The sequence below is a fragment of the Salvelinus sp. IW2-2015 genome, linkage group LG18, assembly GCF_002910315.2.
Source record: "Salvelinus sp. IW2-2015 linkage group LG18, ASM291031v2, whole genome shotgun sequence".
In the NCBI taxonomy this organism is placed as follows: domain Eukaryota; kingdom Metazoa; phylum Chordata; class Actinopteri; order Salmoniformes; family Salmonidae; genus Salvelinus; species Salvelinus sp. IW2-2015.
The window spans coordinates 20,133,755-20,152,449 of record NC_036858.1 but is presented as its reverse complement, the minus strand read 5'-3'; the positions used below and the strand labels follow the sequence as shown (position 1 = coordinate 20,152,449).

The 18,695-nt window shown below is 41.8% G+C and overlaps 1 protein-coding gene across 2 annotated transcripts in view; it reads left to right on the top strand.

Moving 5' to 3' along the window:
* The window catches only part of kif22 (kinesin family member 22), a 42,533-nt gene that overhangs the window by 18,757 nt on the left and 5,081 nt on the right, over positions 1-18,695 (top strand). For both annotated transcript variants that reach the window (XM_070448379.1, XM_024007543.2), the window contains exons 8-11: positions 4,336-4,435; positions 13,349-13,550; positions 14,385-14,476; positions 14,743-14,943. In XM_070448379.1, the coding sequence (XP_070304480.1) occupies positions 4,336-4,435; positions 13,349-13,550; positions 14,385-14,476; positions 14,743-14,943 (595 nt within the window). The remainder of the gene's footprint in view (positions 1-4,335; positions 4,436-13,348; positions 13,551-14,384; positions 14,477-14,742; positions 14,944-18,695) is intronic.

The window sequence follows — 18,695 nt, the reverse complement described above, 5'->3', positions numbered from 1 at the left end:
TCTACATTGTAGAATAATAGTGAAGACATTAAAACTATGAAATAACACATGGAATCATCTAGCAACAAAAAAGTGTTAAACAAATCAAATATATTTCAGATTGTTCAAAGTAGCCGCCCTTTGACTTGATGACAGCTTTGCACACTCTTGGCATTCTCTCAACCAGCTTAATGAGGAATGCTTTTCCAACAGTCTTGACTAAGTTCCCACATGCTRAGCACTTGTTGGCTGCTTTTCCTTCACTCTGCGGTCCAACTCATCCCAAACCATCTCAATTGGGTTGAGGTCGGGTGATTGTGGAGGCMAGGTCATCTGATGCAGCACTCCATCACTCTCCTTAGTCAAATAGCCCTTACACAGCCTGGAGGTGTGTTGGGTCATTGTCCTGTTGACAAACAAATGATAGTCACGCTAAGCGCAAACCAGATGGGATGGCGTATCGCTGCAGAATGCTTTGGTAGCCATGCTGGTTAAGTGTGCCTTGAATTTAAAATTAATCACAGACATTGTCACCAGCAAAGCATCATCACACCACCACCTCCATGCTTAAAGGTGGGAACCACACATGCAGAGATCATCCATTCACCTACTCTACGTCTCACAAAGACACGGCGGGAGGAAAATCTCACATTTTCACATCAGGGCAGATTTTCACTGGTCTAATGTCTATTGCTTGTGTTTCTTGGCCCAAGCAAGTATTTTCTTATTATTGGTGTCCTTTAGTAGTGGTTTCTTTGCAGCAATTTGACCATGAAAGGTCTCATTCACACAGTCTCCTCTGAACAGTTGATGTTGAGATGTGTCTGTTACTTAAACTGTGTGAAGCATTTATTTGGGTGCAATCTGAGGTGCAGATAACTCTAATGAACTTATCCTCTGCAGCGGGGGTAATTCTGGGTCTTCCTTTTCCTGTGGCAGGCCTCATGACAACCAGTTTCATCATAGCGCTYRATGGTTTTTGTGACTGCACTTGAAGAAACTTTCAAAGTTCTWMACATTTTCCGGGTAGACTGACATTCATGTCTTAAAGTAATGGGGCGGCAGGTAGCCTAGTGGTTAGAGCGTTGGATTAGTAACCGGAAGGTTGAGCTGACAAGATGAAAATCTGTTGTTCTGCCCCTGAACAAGGCAGTTAACCCACTGTTCCTAGGCCGTCGTTGTAAATAAGAATTTGTTCTTAACTGACTTGCCTAGTTAAATAAAGGTTAAAAAAAATCTTTAAAAATATGGACTGTCGTTTCTCTTTGCTTATTTGAGCTGTTCTTGCCATAATATGGACTTGTTCTTTTTACCAAATAGGGTTATCTTTTTTATATCATCCCTACCTTGTCACAACACAATTAATTGGCTCAAACGCATTAAGAAGGAAAGAAATTCCACAAATTAACTTTTAGCAAGGCACACCTGTTAATTGAAATGCATTCCAGGTGAGAGAATGCAAAGCTGTCAAAGGTTGGCTAATTTGAAGAATCTCAAATATAACATATATTTAGATTTTGTTTTACACTTTTTTTTTTTGGTTACTACTACATGATTCCATATGTGTTATTTCATGATTTTGTTATTCTACAATGTAGAAAATAGTAAAAAAAATAAAAACCCTGGAATGAGTAGGCGTGCCTAAACTTTTGACTTGTACTATAGAGATATGCCGGTGGGATTCTACGACACCGACATGCATTTCTTTATGTCAGATGGCTACTGTCTGCGTGTGCGTGCGTGTACATAATATTATTTATTGTATTTAAACATTTATTAACATAACCATTTTGAAGTGGCTAGTTGTAAGAAGGTTGACTTTCTAACGTTGTAATATGTCAAACTGTGAGTGCAGTTACATGCACACAATAATATGATTATGTGCATAGTCAGATTTGATATAGTAGTTCGATTTAAAACATTTACATGCTTTGCAAGATGAACRATTTCCCCAATTACCCTGTTTACATGGACACATCTGAAATCAGGCAACCTGATGGCGGTCTGATAAATGCAGAAAATTGTCAATTAAAATAAATGTTCTACCACCGCGAACATGTTATTTTTGGGAAGCATATGAATTATTAACTTATAATTTGTATGTAAAAATGACTCAAGACGCATACACTCAGTTGTTTCTGAACACACTTCCCTYGCGCTAAAGAGAGGCTAGCACACATGCGCAGATCAAATACACTGCTGGAACGGCGATTTAAGATGTTTACRTGTCCTAATAATTCGAAAGATATCTTAGAAAACCAGGTATTTTCATCGCCGTATACTTACGTCGATTTTGACCTTAAGCCGATTTAAGATGAGCACAGTACGGTGTTTACAGGACTATTGCATAATCTACCTACTGCCATAATCAGTTTAATAATGACTTGTTAGTGTGTATATAAACATACATTTCCACATGACTAACTGATCTCTTTCATGGTAGTGACTGAGTAAGTACCCCCTTGGAAAGTTGTCTTTTTTGGGGGGACAGATGGGTATGTAATCTTCACTTCAACACTTTTGACAGATGTAGGTAACCTAATTCAACAAATGGACACTGAAAGATTATACTTTTCAATAATTTTTTCTTGAAAAATCTACAGCAATGCRGACAAAATAAGTACACCCCTAACTTCAATAGCTGGTGTAGCCCCCTTTGGATGAAATAACTTCATGTAACTGTTTCTTGTAACTGTCTATTAGTCTCTTACATCGACTGGGAGGAATCTTTGCCTGCTCTTCTTTACAGTACTGCTTCAAATGTGTCATGTTCGTGGGCTTTTTTGCATGCAMGGCCCGCTTCAAGTCCCCCCCCACAGCATTTTGACAGGATTGAAATCTGGGCTTTGACTCGACCATTCCATAACCCACCATTTCTTCTTTTTGAGCTATTCTGTTGTAGCTTTGCTTGTGTGTTTTGGATCATTGTCCTGTTGTTGCATGAGCCATGTTTGGTTCAGCTTCAGGCTTCAGCTTTTTGACAGATGGCCTCACATTCTCCTCAATGGTACAATATGGGATTCACGGTTGACTCGGGACCTAGCCAACTTGCAATCATTGATGCAGCAAAGCATCCCCCAACCATAATGCCACCGCCTCCACGCTTTACGGTTAGTATGGTGTTCTTCTGTTCAAAGGCAGCGTTTCGTTTTCTCGCCAAACATGTCATCTGGCATTGAGGCCAAACAACTCCACCTTTGACTCATCTGTCCAGAGCACATTGTTCCAGTAGTTTTGCTCTTAACCCAGGTGTTGTCTGGCAAATGTCAGTCGTGTCTTGATATTATTTTTTGAGAGCAGAGGCTTCTTCCCGGCCTCCCTTGTAGGCCAAGTTTGTGCAGTCTCTTTCTGACAGTTGASTCATGCGTTTTGACATTGATTAGTGGCAAGAGAGGTTTGTAAGATCCCTTGATGTTACCCTGGGGTTCGTAGAGACTTCTATGATCATCTTTCGGTCAGCTCTTGGGCAGAATTTGGTGGGACGACCTGTGCTAGGTAGATTGCCAGTGGTCTGGAGTTTTCTCCATTTGTAGATGATCAGACAGTGGAATGATGTACTTCAAACTGCTTGGAAATTGATTTTYCACCCCTCCCAGACTCATGGGCATCAAACATCTTTATTCTGAGGGCCTCAAATAGGTATTTTGGTCTTGGCATGATGTTACCACACACCCATATGGTTAAGACCAAACCAGACCTAGTTTCTGATCTTTATGGAAGACTGGACCCTCCCAACTTAATCTGATTTTCTAATAATTTCCACATTTTGGTGCACCTGATTTCATATTTTAGCCATTTCATGTGATGGTAAAGGTAGGGGTGTACTAACTTTTTCCGCATAAGGAAATTGCAGTTTTGTTTATTTTAACTTTTGTTTTGTGATTTGTTAAATTGGGTCACCTTTTTATCAATGAATGTGGTTGGAATTTAGCTCAACTATCCATGTGTCGAAATATGTAAAAATAAATAAAAATWATAAACTTTCCAGGCTGTGTACTTACATTTCTACATAACTGTAAATCCATCTATCTATCCTCTCTCTGACAGCATCTTAACAGGTTTTAGGCCAGAATTTGGTAGCTGGTGCTGAAAGRAATCCTCTCCCTGTAACAATTACCACTGACTGCTGTGCCTGTTGGCGACCCTTATAGAAAGAGACAAATCTGTATTTTCTATGCCTTTTGTGTGTTACTGTACTCATAACAATTCATTCTACTACTAGGCATGAGCTCTTTCTCTTTTTTTTGTCTCCTTACTGAGCAACTTTGGAAGCTCCCTCCGATCTGAGCTTAGTCACATTTCTCTTTGTCCCTTTCCCCTGCTTATCTCTCGCTCTCTCTCTCGTCTCTTTCTCAGCCCCACAGACCCATCTGTATTGAACCGGCTGATGGCTCTGGAGAAGCTGTTGATGGGCACCCCARTAAAGGAAAGACTCAACATGCACAGAGAGATCCAGGTAAAGAGCATGCGCCCTTTATCACAGAGTGTACACACACACACTCAGAATACTGTACAAGCTGATTTCCTAGTTAATAAGACCGAACTATCATGAGATACCGAATATTCGCATTCTCACTAGCGATGGGTAGTTATTTGAATATCTGGACGGACGTTAGTATTAGGTCACTTGTGTGAGTGTTCACTTTGAGGGGGTGGTATGCCTATTTTAACAATGAAAAAGGTTTGTCTGTATTAAATTATCTGTTTGACATTGTTATATACGAGGACATACCATGCAGCGGTTGACATTAAGTTGCTGATGGCTCGGTGTAGGTAAACTGAACAGTGGGGCAGGTGGAATCTGCTTTGTGTGCTTGGGGTTATTCAGGCAGCTACATCAAAATCCACAAAATTGATTAATTGGCCACAAAATCAACATATGCCATCTCAGTCTCCGAACTTGAAATCCATTGAAAAGCTGTGGTTGAATTGAAAAGGGTAGTCCGTAAGCGCAGACGAAGGATATCAAGAATGTGGAAGGATTCTTCTGTATGGAGGAATGATCTAAGATCCTTCCCAATATGTTCTCCAAATATATTTTTTAAAGTCTCCGTGCCATTATCCTCAAAAGGTGAGGTATTGAAAATAGGGGTGTCAATAATTGACACCTGCCTTTTTTTTGTTGAAAAAAAAGGTTTTCTTGTTAAACAAAATCTCTTTCTCTGAGCAATCATTTTAGTATAAAATAATATTTCCCACATTTTTGGAGCATACAATATAGCTACGTATTTGAATTATTTTTGCTCTTTATCAAGTGTGTCAATAATTTCGGACCCCATTGTATGTGTTCCAACCACAAGCTGCAGTTTTGGAATAAGGCCAAGAGCGTATTTTCATCAGAATCATTTGTCTACTTTTTCTTTAACAAAAAACATCAGCTGAAAAATCAGTTCAACTCGAGCAAGTGTTTTTAAGTATAGACACATAATAGCTATAAACATTTGATTTAGTTGTTCAGTGTGCTAGCTAACCAATGTGTTTATGGTTTCATTAATTTGCCATTTGAAAAAGGCTTGTGGAAAATCCAACTACCTTGCACACCTTATCATTAAAGGACAATTCCACCACGTTATAACCAGTTATGCTGTTAGTATACAGTGCATTCTGAAAGCATTCAGAACCCTTGACTTTTTGTTACGTTACAGCCTTATTCTAAAATTGAGGAAAAATATTTTCTCAATCTATACACAATACCCCATAATGACAAAACGAAAACAGGTTTTTGCTCATTTTATAAATAAATAAATAAAATACCTTAAGTATTCAGATCCTTTGCTATGAGACTCAAAATTGAGCTCAGGTACATCCTGTTTCCATTGATCATCCTTGATGTTTCTACTTGCTTGGAGTTCACCTGTGGTAAATTTAATTGATTGGACATGATTTGGAAAGACACACACCTGTCTATATAAGGTCCCACAGTTGACAGTGCATGTCAGAGCAAAAACCAAGCCATGAGGTCGAAGGAATTGTCCGTAGAGCTCCGAGACAGGATTGTGTCAAGGCACAGATCTGGGGAAAGGTACCGCAACATTTCTGCAGCGTTGAAGGTCCCGAAGAACACAGTGGCCTCCATCGTTCTTAAATGGAAGAAGTTTTGTACCACCAAGACTCTTCCTAGAGCAGACCACTGGCCAAACTGAGCAATCGGGGGAGAATGGCCTTGGTCTGGGAGATGATCAAGAATCCGATGGTCACTGACAGAGCTCCTCTGTTGAGATGGGAGAATCTTCCAGAAGGACAACCATCTCTGCAGTACTCCACCAGTCAGGCCTTTATGGTAGAGTGGCCAGACGGAAGCAACTCCTCAGTAACAGGCACATGACAGCCCGCTTGGAGTTTGACAAAAGGCACGTAAAGGACTCTGACTATGCGAAACAAGATTCTCTGGTCTGATGAAACCAAGATTGAACTCTTTGGCCATCTGGAGGAAACATGGCACCATCCCTACGGTGAAGCATGGTGGTGGCAGCATCATGCTGTGTGGATGTTTTTCAGTGGCACAGACTGGGAGACTAGTCAGAATCGAGGGAAAGATGAACGTAGCAGAGATCCTTGATGAAAACCTGCTCCAGAGCGCGCAGGCCCTCAGACTGGGGCAAAGATTCACCTTTCAACAGGACAATGACCGTAAACCCACAGCCAAGCCAACGCAGGAGTCGTCTCTGAATGTCCTTGAGTGGCCTATCCAGAGCCCGGACTTGAACCAGATCGAACATCTCTGGAGAGACCTGAAAATAGCTGTGCAGCGATGCTCCCCATCCASCTGACAGAGATTGAGAGGATCTGCAGAGAAGAATGTGAGAAACTCCCCAATTACAGGTGTGCCCAGCTTGTAGCGTCATACCCAAGAAGAATCAAGGCTGTAATCACTGCCAAAGATGCTTCAACAAAGTACTCAGTAAAGGGTCTGAATACTTAAGTAAATGTGATATCAGTTGTATTTATATACACTACCAATCCAAAGTTTGGGGTCACTTAGAAATGTCCTTGTTTTTTAAAGAAAAGCCACAAAAAAATGTCCAAAGAATAACATCGAATTGATCAGAAATACAGTGTAGGCATTGTTAATGTTTTAAATGACTATTGTAGCTGGAAACGGCTGAGGAATATCTACATAGGCATACAGAGGCCCATTATCAGTACACAGTGTTGTACAAGATCTTCAGTTTCTTGGCAATTTCTCGCATGGAATAGCCTTCATTTCTCAGAACAGGAATAGACTGGCGAGTTTCAGAAGAAAGTTCTTTGTTTCTAGCCATTTTGAGCCTGAAATCGAACCCACAAATGCTGATGCTCCAGATACTCAACTAGTCTAAAGGCCAGTTTTATTGCTTCTTTAACCTTTGGCTGCAATCCCGCTACCAGGATGATATGACAACAGCCAGTGATAGTGCAGGGCGCCATATTCAAACAACAGAAATCTCATAATTAAAATTCCTCAAACATACATGTGTCTTATATCATTTTAAAGGTAATCTTGTTGTTAATCCCACCAAAGTGTCTGATTTTCAAATATGCTTTTCAGCGAAAGCACTACAAACGATTGTTAGGTCACCACAAAACCACAATAAGCACAGCCATTTTTCCAACGAAATATAGCAGTCACAAAAACCAGAAATAGAGATAAAATTAATCACTAACCTTTGATTATCTTAATCAGATGACACTCATAGGACTTCATGTTTACAACAATAAATGCATGTTTTGTTGATTAAGTTCAATATTAATATAAAAAAAATCTGAGTTTACATTGGCGCGTTAGATTCACTAGTTGCAAAACATCAAGTGATTTTGATAGCCCCCACATCGTTTCAACACGAAATACCATCAAATGTAGATGATAATACACATGAATTATAGATAAACCTCTCTTAATGCAACCGCTGTGTAGATTTCAAAAAAACTTTACGGAAAAATAAAACCATGCAATAATCTGAGACGGAGCTCAGAACAATAGCCAAATTAGCCGCATGTTGGACTCAACAGAAAAACCAGAAAATACCTGATAAATGTTTCCTTACCTTTGATGAACTTCATCAGAATGCAGTCCTAGGAATCCCAGGTCCACAATAAATGCTTGATTTGTTCGATAATGTCCGTTATTTATGTCCAATTAGCTACTTTGGAATTGTTTACCAAAAGCCCTAACCAAAGTCACAAAGCGCGACCACTATAACGTGACGAAATGTCCAAAAGTTCCGTTACAGTCAGTAGAAACATGTCAAACGATGTACTGAATCAATCTTTAGAATGTTGTTAACATACATCTTGAATAACGTTCCAACCGGAGAATTACATTGACTTCAGTTGACCGATGGAATGGAGCTCCCTCTCACGTGAATGCGCCTCTTCAATGCGTGATCACCTCGTGGCAGTGGTGACTAAATCCTGTCTCCTTCGGCCCCCCTTCACATTAGAGTCATCATTCAAAGTTCTATTGACTGTTGACATCTAGTGGAAGCCGTAGGAAGTGAAAACTCATATCTCGCTGTAATTTCAATGAGAGCTTGGTTGAAAATCTGGCACCCCCAGAAAAATTTCAAACAGGAAGTGGAACTTCTCCAGTTTTTGCCTGCCATATGAGTTCTGTTATACTCACAGACATAATTCAAACCGTTTTAGAAACTTCAGAGTGTTWTCTATCCAATACTAATAATAATATGCATATATTAGCAGCTATGACATAGGAGCAGGCCGTTTACTCTGGGCACCTCTGTGCACCTTTCATCCAAGCTACTCAATACTGCCCCTGCAGCCATAAGAAGTTAATCAGGACAACAGTTTTCAGCTGTGCTAACATAATTGCAAAAGGGTTTTCTAATGGTCAATTAGACTTTTAAAATGATAAACTTGGATTAGCTAACAAAACGTGCCATTGGAACACAGGAGTGATGGTTGCTGATAATGGGCCTCTGTACGCCTACGTAGATATTCAATCAAAAAAACAGCTGCAATAGTTATTTACAACAATACTGTCTACACTGTATTTTTGATAAATTTGATTTTATGCTTTTCTTTCAAAAAACAAGGACATTTCTAAGTGGCACACTTTTGAACGGTAGTGTGTGTGTATCTGGGGAAAAAAACTGTTTTTGCTTTGTTATGGGCTATTTTAGAATAAAGCTGTGACGTAATAAAATTTGGATAAAGTTAAGGGGTGTAAGATTTTATTAAAAAATAGTTTTATAATTTTTGTTAGTCATACTGAACTTTTTTTGTTTTAAGCTTCTGTATTGCCCTCATCTACAGCATACTACGATTTCAAATCCTATCCAAATCAAATTTTGTTGGGCACATACACATGGTTAGCAGATGTTATTGCGAGTGTTGCGAAATGCTTATGCTTCTAGACCTGACAGTGCAGCAGTACCTAACAGGTTAAATCTAACAATTCCACAACAAAACCTAATACACACAATCTAGTAAAGGAATGGGATAAGAATATATATAAGAATAAAATATATGGATGAGCAGTGACAGAGCAGCTAAGATGCAATAGGTGGTGAAGGATACAGTATATACATAGGAGATGAGTAATGCTAGATATGTAAACATTCTTAAAGTGGCATTAAAGTGACTAGTGCCCAATTAATTAAAGTGGCCAATGATATCAAGGCTGTAGGTAGGCAGCTGCCTCGCTGTGCTAGTGGTGGCTGTTTAACAATCTGATGGCCTTGAGAGCTGTTTAACAGTCCCTCTGTCCCAGCTTTGATGCACCTGTACTGACCTCACCTTCTGGGTGGAAGCAGGGTGAACAGGCAGTGGCTCAGGTGGTTATTGTCCTTGATGATCTTTTTTGCCTTCCTGTGACATCGGGTGTTGTAGGTGTCCTGGAGGGCAGGTAGTTTCCTCCCGGTAATGCGTTGTGCAGACCACACCACCTTCTGGAGAGCTTTGCGGTTATGGGCGGTGCAGTTGCCATACCAGGCGGTGATACTGCCCGACAGGATGCTCTCAATTGTGCACCTGTAAAAGTTAGTGAGGGTTTTTGCTGACAAGCCACATTTTTTTCAACCTAAGGTTGAAGAGGCTCTGTTGCGCCTTCATCACACTGTCTGCGTAGACCATTTCAGTTTGTTGGTGATATGTACACCGAGGAACTTAAAACGTTTCACCTTCTCAACTACTGTCCCGTCGATGTGGATAGGGGGGTGCTCCCTCTGCTGTTTCCTGAAGTCCACGATCATCTCCTTTGTTATGTTGATGTTGAGTGCGAGGTTATTTTCCTGACACTACACTCCGAGGGCCCTCACCTCCTCCCTGTAGGCTGTCTCGTTATTGTTGGTAATCAAGCCTACCACTGTGGTGTCATCTGCAAACGTGATGATTGAGTTGGAGGCTTGCATGGCCACACAGTCGTGGGTGAACAGGGAGTACAGGAGGGGGCTGAGAACGCACCCTTGTGGTGCCCCAGTGTTAAGGATCAGCGGAGTGGAGGTGTTATTTCCTACCCTCACCACCTGGGGGAGGCCCGTCAGAAAGTCCAGGATCCAGTTGCAGAGAGAGGTGTTTAGTCCCAGGGTCCTTTGCTTAGTGATGAGCTTTGTGGGCACTATGGTGTTGATTSCTGAGCTGTAGTCAATGAACAGCATTCTCGCATAGGTGTTCCTTTTGTCCATGTGGGGAAGGTCAGTGTGGAGTGCGATTGAGATGGCGTCATCTGTGGATCTGTTGAGGCGGTATGCGTATTGGAGTGGGTCTAGGGGTTCAGGGATGATGGTGTTGACGTGAGCCATGAACAGCCTTTCAAAGCACTTCATGGCTACCGACTTAGGGCACAGGGACTATGGTGGTCTGTTTGAAACATGTTGGTATTACAGACTCGGCCAGTAAGAGGTTGAAAATGTCACGTTCCCGGTCATGCTTTGAGTACACGTCCTGGTAAACCCTCTGGCCTTGCGGCTTTGTGAAGGTTGACCTATTTAAAGGTCTTGATCACATTGGCTACGGAGAGTGTGATCACACAGTCGTGCGGAACAGCTAGTGCTTACGGGTTGCTTGCCTCGAAGCAAGCAATAAAAGCATTTTAGCTCGCCTGGTAGGCTTGCGGCTGGGTTTCCCTTTGTGGTCCATAATAGTTTTCAAGCCCTGCCACATCTGACGAGCGTCAGAGCCGATGTAGTAGGATTCAATCTTAGTCCCGTATTGACGCGTTGCCTGTTTGATGGTTCGTCTGAGGGCATAGTGGTATTTATTATAGTTGGCCGGGTAACTGTCCCGCTCCTTGAAAGGGGCAGCTCTTGCCTTTAGCTCGTGCGGCTGTTGCCTGTAATCCATGGTTTCTGGTTGGGAAATGTACGTACGGTCACTGTGGGGATGATGTCGTCGATGCACTTATTGATAAAGCCGGTGACTGAGGTGTTATACTCCTCAATGCCATTGGATGAATCCCAGAACATATTTAAGTCTGTGCTTGCAAAACAGTCCTGTAGCGTAGCATCCGCGTCATCTGACCACTTCCATATTGAGCGAGTCACTGGTACTTCCTGCTCTATTTTTTTCTTGTAAGCAGGAATCAGTAGGATAGAATTAAATTGCCTGCATTAAAGTCCCCGGCCACTAGGAGCACCGCTTCGGGATGAGAATGTTCTTGTTTATGGCCATATACAGCTCTTTGAGTGCGGTCTTAGTGCCGGCATCGGTTTGTGGTGGTAAATAGACGGCTACGAATGATATAAATGGGAAATCTCTTTGTAGATAGTGTGGTCTACAGCTTATCATGAGTTTGCCTACATTAAAGTGAAAATGCAGACATCTAATTTACATAAGTATTCACACCCCTTATTCAGAAAGACTTACAACTGTAATCACTTCCAAGGGTGATTTTAACATGTATTGACTAAGTCTCTCAGAGCTTTGCACACCTGGATTGTACAGTATTTGCACATTATTCTATTGTTTTGGAATATTTTTATTCTGTACAGTCATTTTCACTCTGTCTTTTAGGTTAGTATTGTGGACAAACAACAATGATGTTGATCCATCCTCAGCGTTCTCCTATCACAGCCATTAAACTCTGTAACTGATTTACTCCCCGTTGGCCTCATGGGGAAATTCCTTAGCCGTTTCCGTCCTCTCCGGCAACTGAGTTAGGAAGGAAGCCTGTGTCTTTGTAGTGACTGGGTGTATTGATACACCATCCAAAGTGTGATTACATAACTTCACCATGCTCAAAGGGATTTTGTTTTTTACCCATCTACCAAAAATGTGCCGCTCTTTGCGAGGCATTGGAAAACCTCCCTTGTCTTTGGTTCAATTCACTGCTCGACTGGGGGACCTTACAGATAATTGTATGTGTGGGGTACAGACATTACAAAATCATCTTAATTAAACACTATATATTGCACACAGTGAGTCCATGCAACTTTTTATGTGACTTGTTAATCAGATGTTTACGCCTGAACTTATTTAGGCTTGCCATAACAAAGAGGTTGAATACTTAGACATTACAGCTTTAAATGTTGACTCAATTTGTAAACATTCTAAAAACATAATTCCACTTTGACATTATGGTGTATTGTGTGTAGGCTAGTGACACAATCTCAATATAATCCATTTAAAATTCAGGCTGTAACACAACAACATTTGGAAAAAGTCAAGGGGTGGGAATACTTTCTGAAAGCACTGTATCTAAATGAGAGATTAACAGAGTACCAATGCAGTATAGTCCACTTATTTTGTGTACAGTTCAAAGATGGCTTGATGCGGTGTGCAGCATACTCCATTAGTCTCTATGGGCCGGTTGGTGAAGGCCACAGCCCCGGGAAGAAACTTTTTCAGGTGGCAGGAGGTTTTGGTCGTGAGTGACCTGAAACGCCTGCCTGAGGTGAATTTTTGGAGGAGTGGGTGACACTATATACACACACTACATTGACACTCACACAAAACCCACATACCGACACAACACTTTTACATGCATCATATGCTGCTGCTACTCTGTTCTTTATTTTACTCTTAGTATTTATCCTGATGCCTAGTCACTACCCTGCCTTCATGTACATATCTACCTCAAATACTTAAAATTCATATGATATTCAATAAATATAGTACCAAACCTTTCTGATTTGGACCAAACTTTTTTAAACAATAGTTAGACATGAGGAATCCAAAGGAATGGTCAAAAGCCACGTCCAAAAGTTTCATGATATTCAAATAGTGAAGTAATTTCAAATGCTCATCCCTAATTCTAAATACTGAATCACCTTTACACAGCAAATAGGAAGATTAGCTGGCTGGACTAAATCTGGCACATTTACAGAAATGTTGATTTAATGTGCGTTGTCCCACAATCACAAAGATCCTATTAGTTCTCATTTGTAATTCTATGGCTACAAAACTCTTCACTGATGAATTGCTGTCTGTGCAGGAGTTGAAAGAGAAGCAGAAGGCGTTTGAGAGCAAAGCCAAGGTGCTCAAAGAGACAGGAAATGGTGCCACTCGCAACAGCTCGGACAGTGTGTCATCGGGAGACTCGCCCCTCTTCAGGACGCATCTACCCCCACTACACAGAAAACAGTCCACGGCAGCCAAACCCAAAAAACAGCAGGCTGTTGTGTCGCCCCTACAAGGTCAGTGAGCCCGCCCACCCACTAATCCAGGGCGTTTACCCCATGAACCTCTCAAAGCTTAACCTCTCTAACACATCTGGGTCGTGTTCATAAGGGCACGCAATGGAAAACAGCTTAAAATGTTCCTCAACGGAAACTGAGAAATAGCATCTCATTAATTTCAGGTAGTCCCTCCCTATTTTAGTCAGTTTTCTTCCGTTTAGTGCCTAATGAACATGACCCTGCCAATTTTAAAGGTATGTTTTAYATATTATTTTTATGATTGGCTTAAATTCATTTTACCTTAGTCTTTTTATGCCCGTAGTGATAATATACGATAATGCATTCTTTACTCCAGGCACAACTGGCTAATGGTTAGCGTTCAAAAACATCTGGGTTTCAAAATGCGTTAATTTTGTGGATGCTGTCACTACTAGTATGTAGACAACTCAAGTCACATTTCACCCAATCCTAAAAAAATCTGAACTATCCCTTTAAGTGTCAACAATTGATATCGTATTGCGCAATGTCTTGTAAAACAGTAAGGCTATTGATTAGATYGGGAACTTGATATGACCATGCAGTCTGCCTATTAATCTGCCCAAACTAATCAAATAATGATGACTAATACAATCTGTAGCCACTTCAGCACCTTTGGGTCTGGCAGCGGTGCATTTCCAATGGACATCTTCCCATGTCTTTCGCTTAAGCATGTTTTCTGGCACGTTCATATAGTGCTTTTTATATAAATGTTTAATATGCTGCTCTGTAAATAGCCAGGGTCTATGCTTTTCCTGTATGTAGTATTGAAAGAAATCTGTTGTGTGTGTGTGTGACATCTCTTTTTCCCCTAAGTGTCCCAGCTACAACCTCTCCAGCAGTGTCCGGTGGTCAAAAAGCCATCTGTCTGCCTCATGAAGAAACAGAAGAATCTGGAGCAGAGTGAGGTCAGCAACAGCATTGTTGTTTGACTATGTAAAATGAAACTGGCTTCATTCCAATAACCACACTAACCTACCACTTAGCATGCACACCCAATCCATTGATTGATGCTAAGTGGTCATTCTAGTGTGACTATTGGAACAAAGCCACATAACATGCAATATTAAACAGCTGTTCAGAACCCTTTGTCCCKTGTTGGTGTGCACTGTAATATGCAGGCAAAAAAAAAAAAATGTGTCTGTTTCTGCCGTCCACCTTCTCTCGCTCTCAGGTCCAAGAGGGAAAAGAGAATGTGAAGGACACCGGCTGGGAGTCTCATTTGGACAAGTCAGTGCTGGACAAGTCCCGACACAAGATCCTGCAGGTGCTCAACTCCGGGTCCCTCAAAGACCTGAAGGGCCTGCAGCAGATTGGGGACAAGAAGGCCAAGCTCATTCTGGGCTGGAGGGAGATTCAAGGCTCCTTCACCAAGGTCTGTGTTGTTTGGGCCCATATTAAGTTTCAGCGTTTACAGCTAGCCCATTTCTTTACAACAACAAAAAAGTAATGTTGATAGTGGGGGGGAAATGGGCGTAGCTCTCGCTCTTGAAGTAAAACAAATACTTTGAGACCAATGTTTCAGCCAACTTGTCACCATCAGAATGATAACGAGGCATTTTATTTGACACGCCGTCCTTTCAAGGCACCCAGTTACACTGTAAAAAGTAAGAACATCAAATACCAGTGGCAGCACAGCATCACAGACGGTTCAAACACAACATAAACAATAGTTACAGGGGGCATTGCATGGCATGGCATGTGAGTCCTAGGTTTTATATACATTTAAGTGTAATGGAACTTAAAATGACAGACGGTAACCAAAGGGGTTTTGAGAATGTCGTGCTTACTTGCTGTCACAAGCTGTTTGTTTTACCTGATTTACAATGTTGTGTTGCCTCTAGATACGAATTGTATCATCTTTTGTGTGTACACACAGGTTTTTGATTATCCTTTGGTTACTGTCACTAGGTTTGGGCTGTATACCGGGGTATTTGGAGAAAAAAACATGATAGTTTTTCAATACCGTCCAAACTATTTATTTTAAGTTTTTCAATAAATGTGAATATTTTCAGATCCTTTTAAGTTAATACCTGCAGTCAACTTGTGCAATCCCTTAGGCGATAAAGCGGATTTAATCTTATTTCACCTGTCACATAATTTTACATTATGAAGCTTACCATAGTTTACCATAGTTCCCCAGATTAATTGTGCGAGTCACATGTTTGATTGTAAATAGCACAACGGGAGAAAGTGGGAGCTGGTGAGTCTATTGCGTTTTTATATCTATTGGTGAGTCTCTGTGTGCTGCGCACATGAGATGAAGTTACAATTGTATGCAATTCACTACAAACATTTTTCCATCAGATATCTTAGAATGGCTTTCTGCCAGAAGTCAAAGACCTCTGATTAGTTATCTGTGCTGTTGCCATCTTTTCCCCTGTGCTTCGAATTAGCTTTTTTTTTTTCCCCCCCCCCCCCCCCCCCCTCTGCTCCTCTGCTCTCTTCCTTCAGAAAAGCATGCATAACAACTTTGTTCATTTGCACAATTTCTCTTGTTCACTTTTGTTTGTAAATATCCACACCCACAGAAAATACAATTTGGTAGCTACTAGCTATGCTTTTATAACTGTATGTGCTGGATTTGCCTGTCTTTGCAATTAGTTGGTTCGTTTTTGCTTGTTAGCATTTAGCTAACAGCGTCTGTGCTTTCGCTATTATTATTTTATTATTATTATTATTTTACATTTTACCCCCTTTTCTCCCCAATTTCGTGGTATACAATTGTTAGTAATTACTATCTTGTCTCATCGCTACAACTCCCGTACGGGCTCGGGAGAGACGAAGGTCGAAAGCCATGCGTCCTCCGAAACACAACCCAACCAAGCCGCACTGCTTCTTAACACAGCGCGCCTCCAACCCGGAAGCCAACCAATGTGTCGGAAGAAGCACCTGGCTACCTTGGTTAGCGCGCACTGCGCCCGGCCCGCCACAGGAGTCGCTTGTGGCGCGATGAGATAAGGATATCCCTACCGGCCTAACCCGGATGACGCTAGGCCAATTGTGCGTCGCAACACGGACCACCCGGGCGCGGCTGGCTGCGACAGAGCCTGGACGCGAACCCAGAGTCTCTGGTGGCACAGCTAGCGCTGCGATGCAGTGCCCTAGACCACTACGCCACCCGTGAGGCCCTTTTTCGCTATTATTTTGTTAACATTCTGGTAATGGGTCTTTCTATTAACTTGGGTACCAGTGAGGATTGAAGTCATTGGTAATAATATGCCAATTTTTTTCATGTCAATACATTAACATATAAAGTGCATCATAGCTATATTCAATAAAATTCACGAGTTGAAAAAGTCAAGTTGGCTGAATACTTTCCGAATGCACTCTGTGTGTGTGTGTGTGTGTGTGTGTTGTACCCCGGTCAACAGCTCTACACCCCCCACAGCAACTTTCCCAAGCCTCCCCCATTTCTCCTTCACCCAAATCCAGATAGCTGATGTTCTGAAAGAGCTGCAAAATTTGTACCCCTACAAATCAGCTGGGCTAGAATATCTGGACACCCTCTTTCTAAAATTATCCGCCGCAATTGTTGCAACTCCTATTACTAGCCTGTTCAACCTCTTTCGTATCGTCTGAGGTCCCTAAAGACTGTAAAGCTGCCGCGGCCATCCCCCTCTTCAAAGGGGGAGGCACTCTCGACCCGAACTGTTATAGACCTATATCTATCCTACCCTGCCCGCACCTGCTGCCCGTCTAGCATCAATACTCTGGGCGGTTCTGACTTACGTGGACATCTACAAATACCTAGGGATCTGGTTAGACTGTAAACTCTCCTTCCAGACTCACATTAAGCATCTCCAATCCAAAATTAAATCTAGAATCGGCTTCCTATTTTGTAACAAAGCATCCTTCACTCATGCTTCCAAACATACCCTCGTAAAACTGACTATTCTACCAATCCTTGACTTCGGCGATGTAATTTACAAAATAGCCTCCAACACTCTACTCAGCAAATTKGATGCAGTCTATCACAGTGCCATCCGTTTCGTCTCCAAAGCCCCATATACTACCCACCACTGCGACCTGTATGCTCTCGTTGGCTGGCCCTCGCTTCATATTCGTCGCCAAACCCACTGGCTCCAGGTCATCTATAAGTCCTTGCTAGGTAAAGCCTCGCCTTATCTCAGCTCACTGGTGACCATAGCAGCACCCACCCGTAGCACGCACTCCAGCAGGTATATTTCACTGAAGAAGCCAATTCCTTCTTTGGCCGCCTTTCCTTCCAGTTCTCTGCGGCCAATGACTGGAACGAATTGCAAAAATCACTGAAGCTGGCGACTCATATCTCCCTCACTATCTTTAGGCATCAGCTATCAGAGCAGCTTACAGATCATTGCACCTGTACGTAGCCCATCTTTAAATAGCCCATCCAGCTACCTCATCCCCATACTGTTATTTTATTTTTTTGCTCCTTTGCACCCCAGTGTCTACTTGCACATTCATCTTCTGCACATCTATCACTCCAGTGTTTTTAATTGCTAAATTGTAATTATTTCGCCACTATGGCCTATTTATTGCCTTACCTCCCTAATCTTACTACATTTGCACACACTGTATATATACTTTTCTATTGTGTTATTGACTGTACGTTTGTTCATCCCATCTGTAACTGTTGTTTGTGTCGCACTGCTTTGCTCTATCTTGGTCAGGTTGCAGTTGTAAATGAGAACTTGTTCTCAACTGGCCTACCTGGTTAAATAAAGGTGAAAAAAATAAATAAAAATAACATAAATAAAAATAACACCTTTGCCTTGATGACAGCTTTGCGCACACTTGGCATTCTCTCAACCAGCTTCACCTGGAATGCTTTTCCAACAGGCTTGAATGAGTTCCCACATATGCTGAGCACTTGTTAGCTGCTTTTCCTTCACTCATCCCTAACCATCTCAAATGGRTTTAGGTTGGGTGATTGTGGAGGCCAGGTCATCTGATGCATCACTCCATTACTCTCCTTGGTCAAATAGCCCTTACACAGCCTGGAGGTGTGTTTGGGTCATTGTCCTGTTGAAAATCAAATGATAGTCCAACTAAACGCAAACCAGATGGGATGGTGTATCGCTGCAGAATGCTGTTACGGGTGCCTTATGTCACCAGAAAAGCTCCCCCACACCATCACACCTC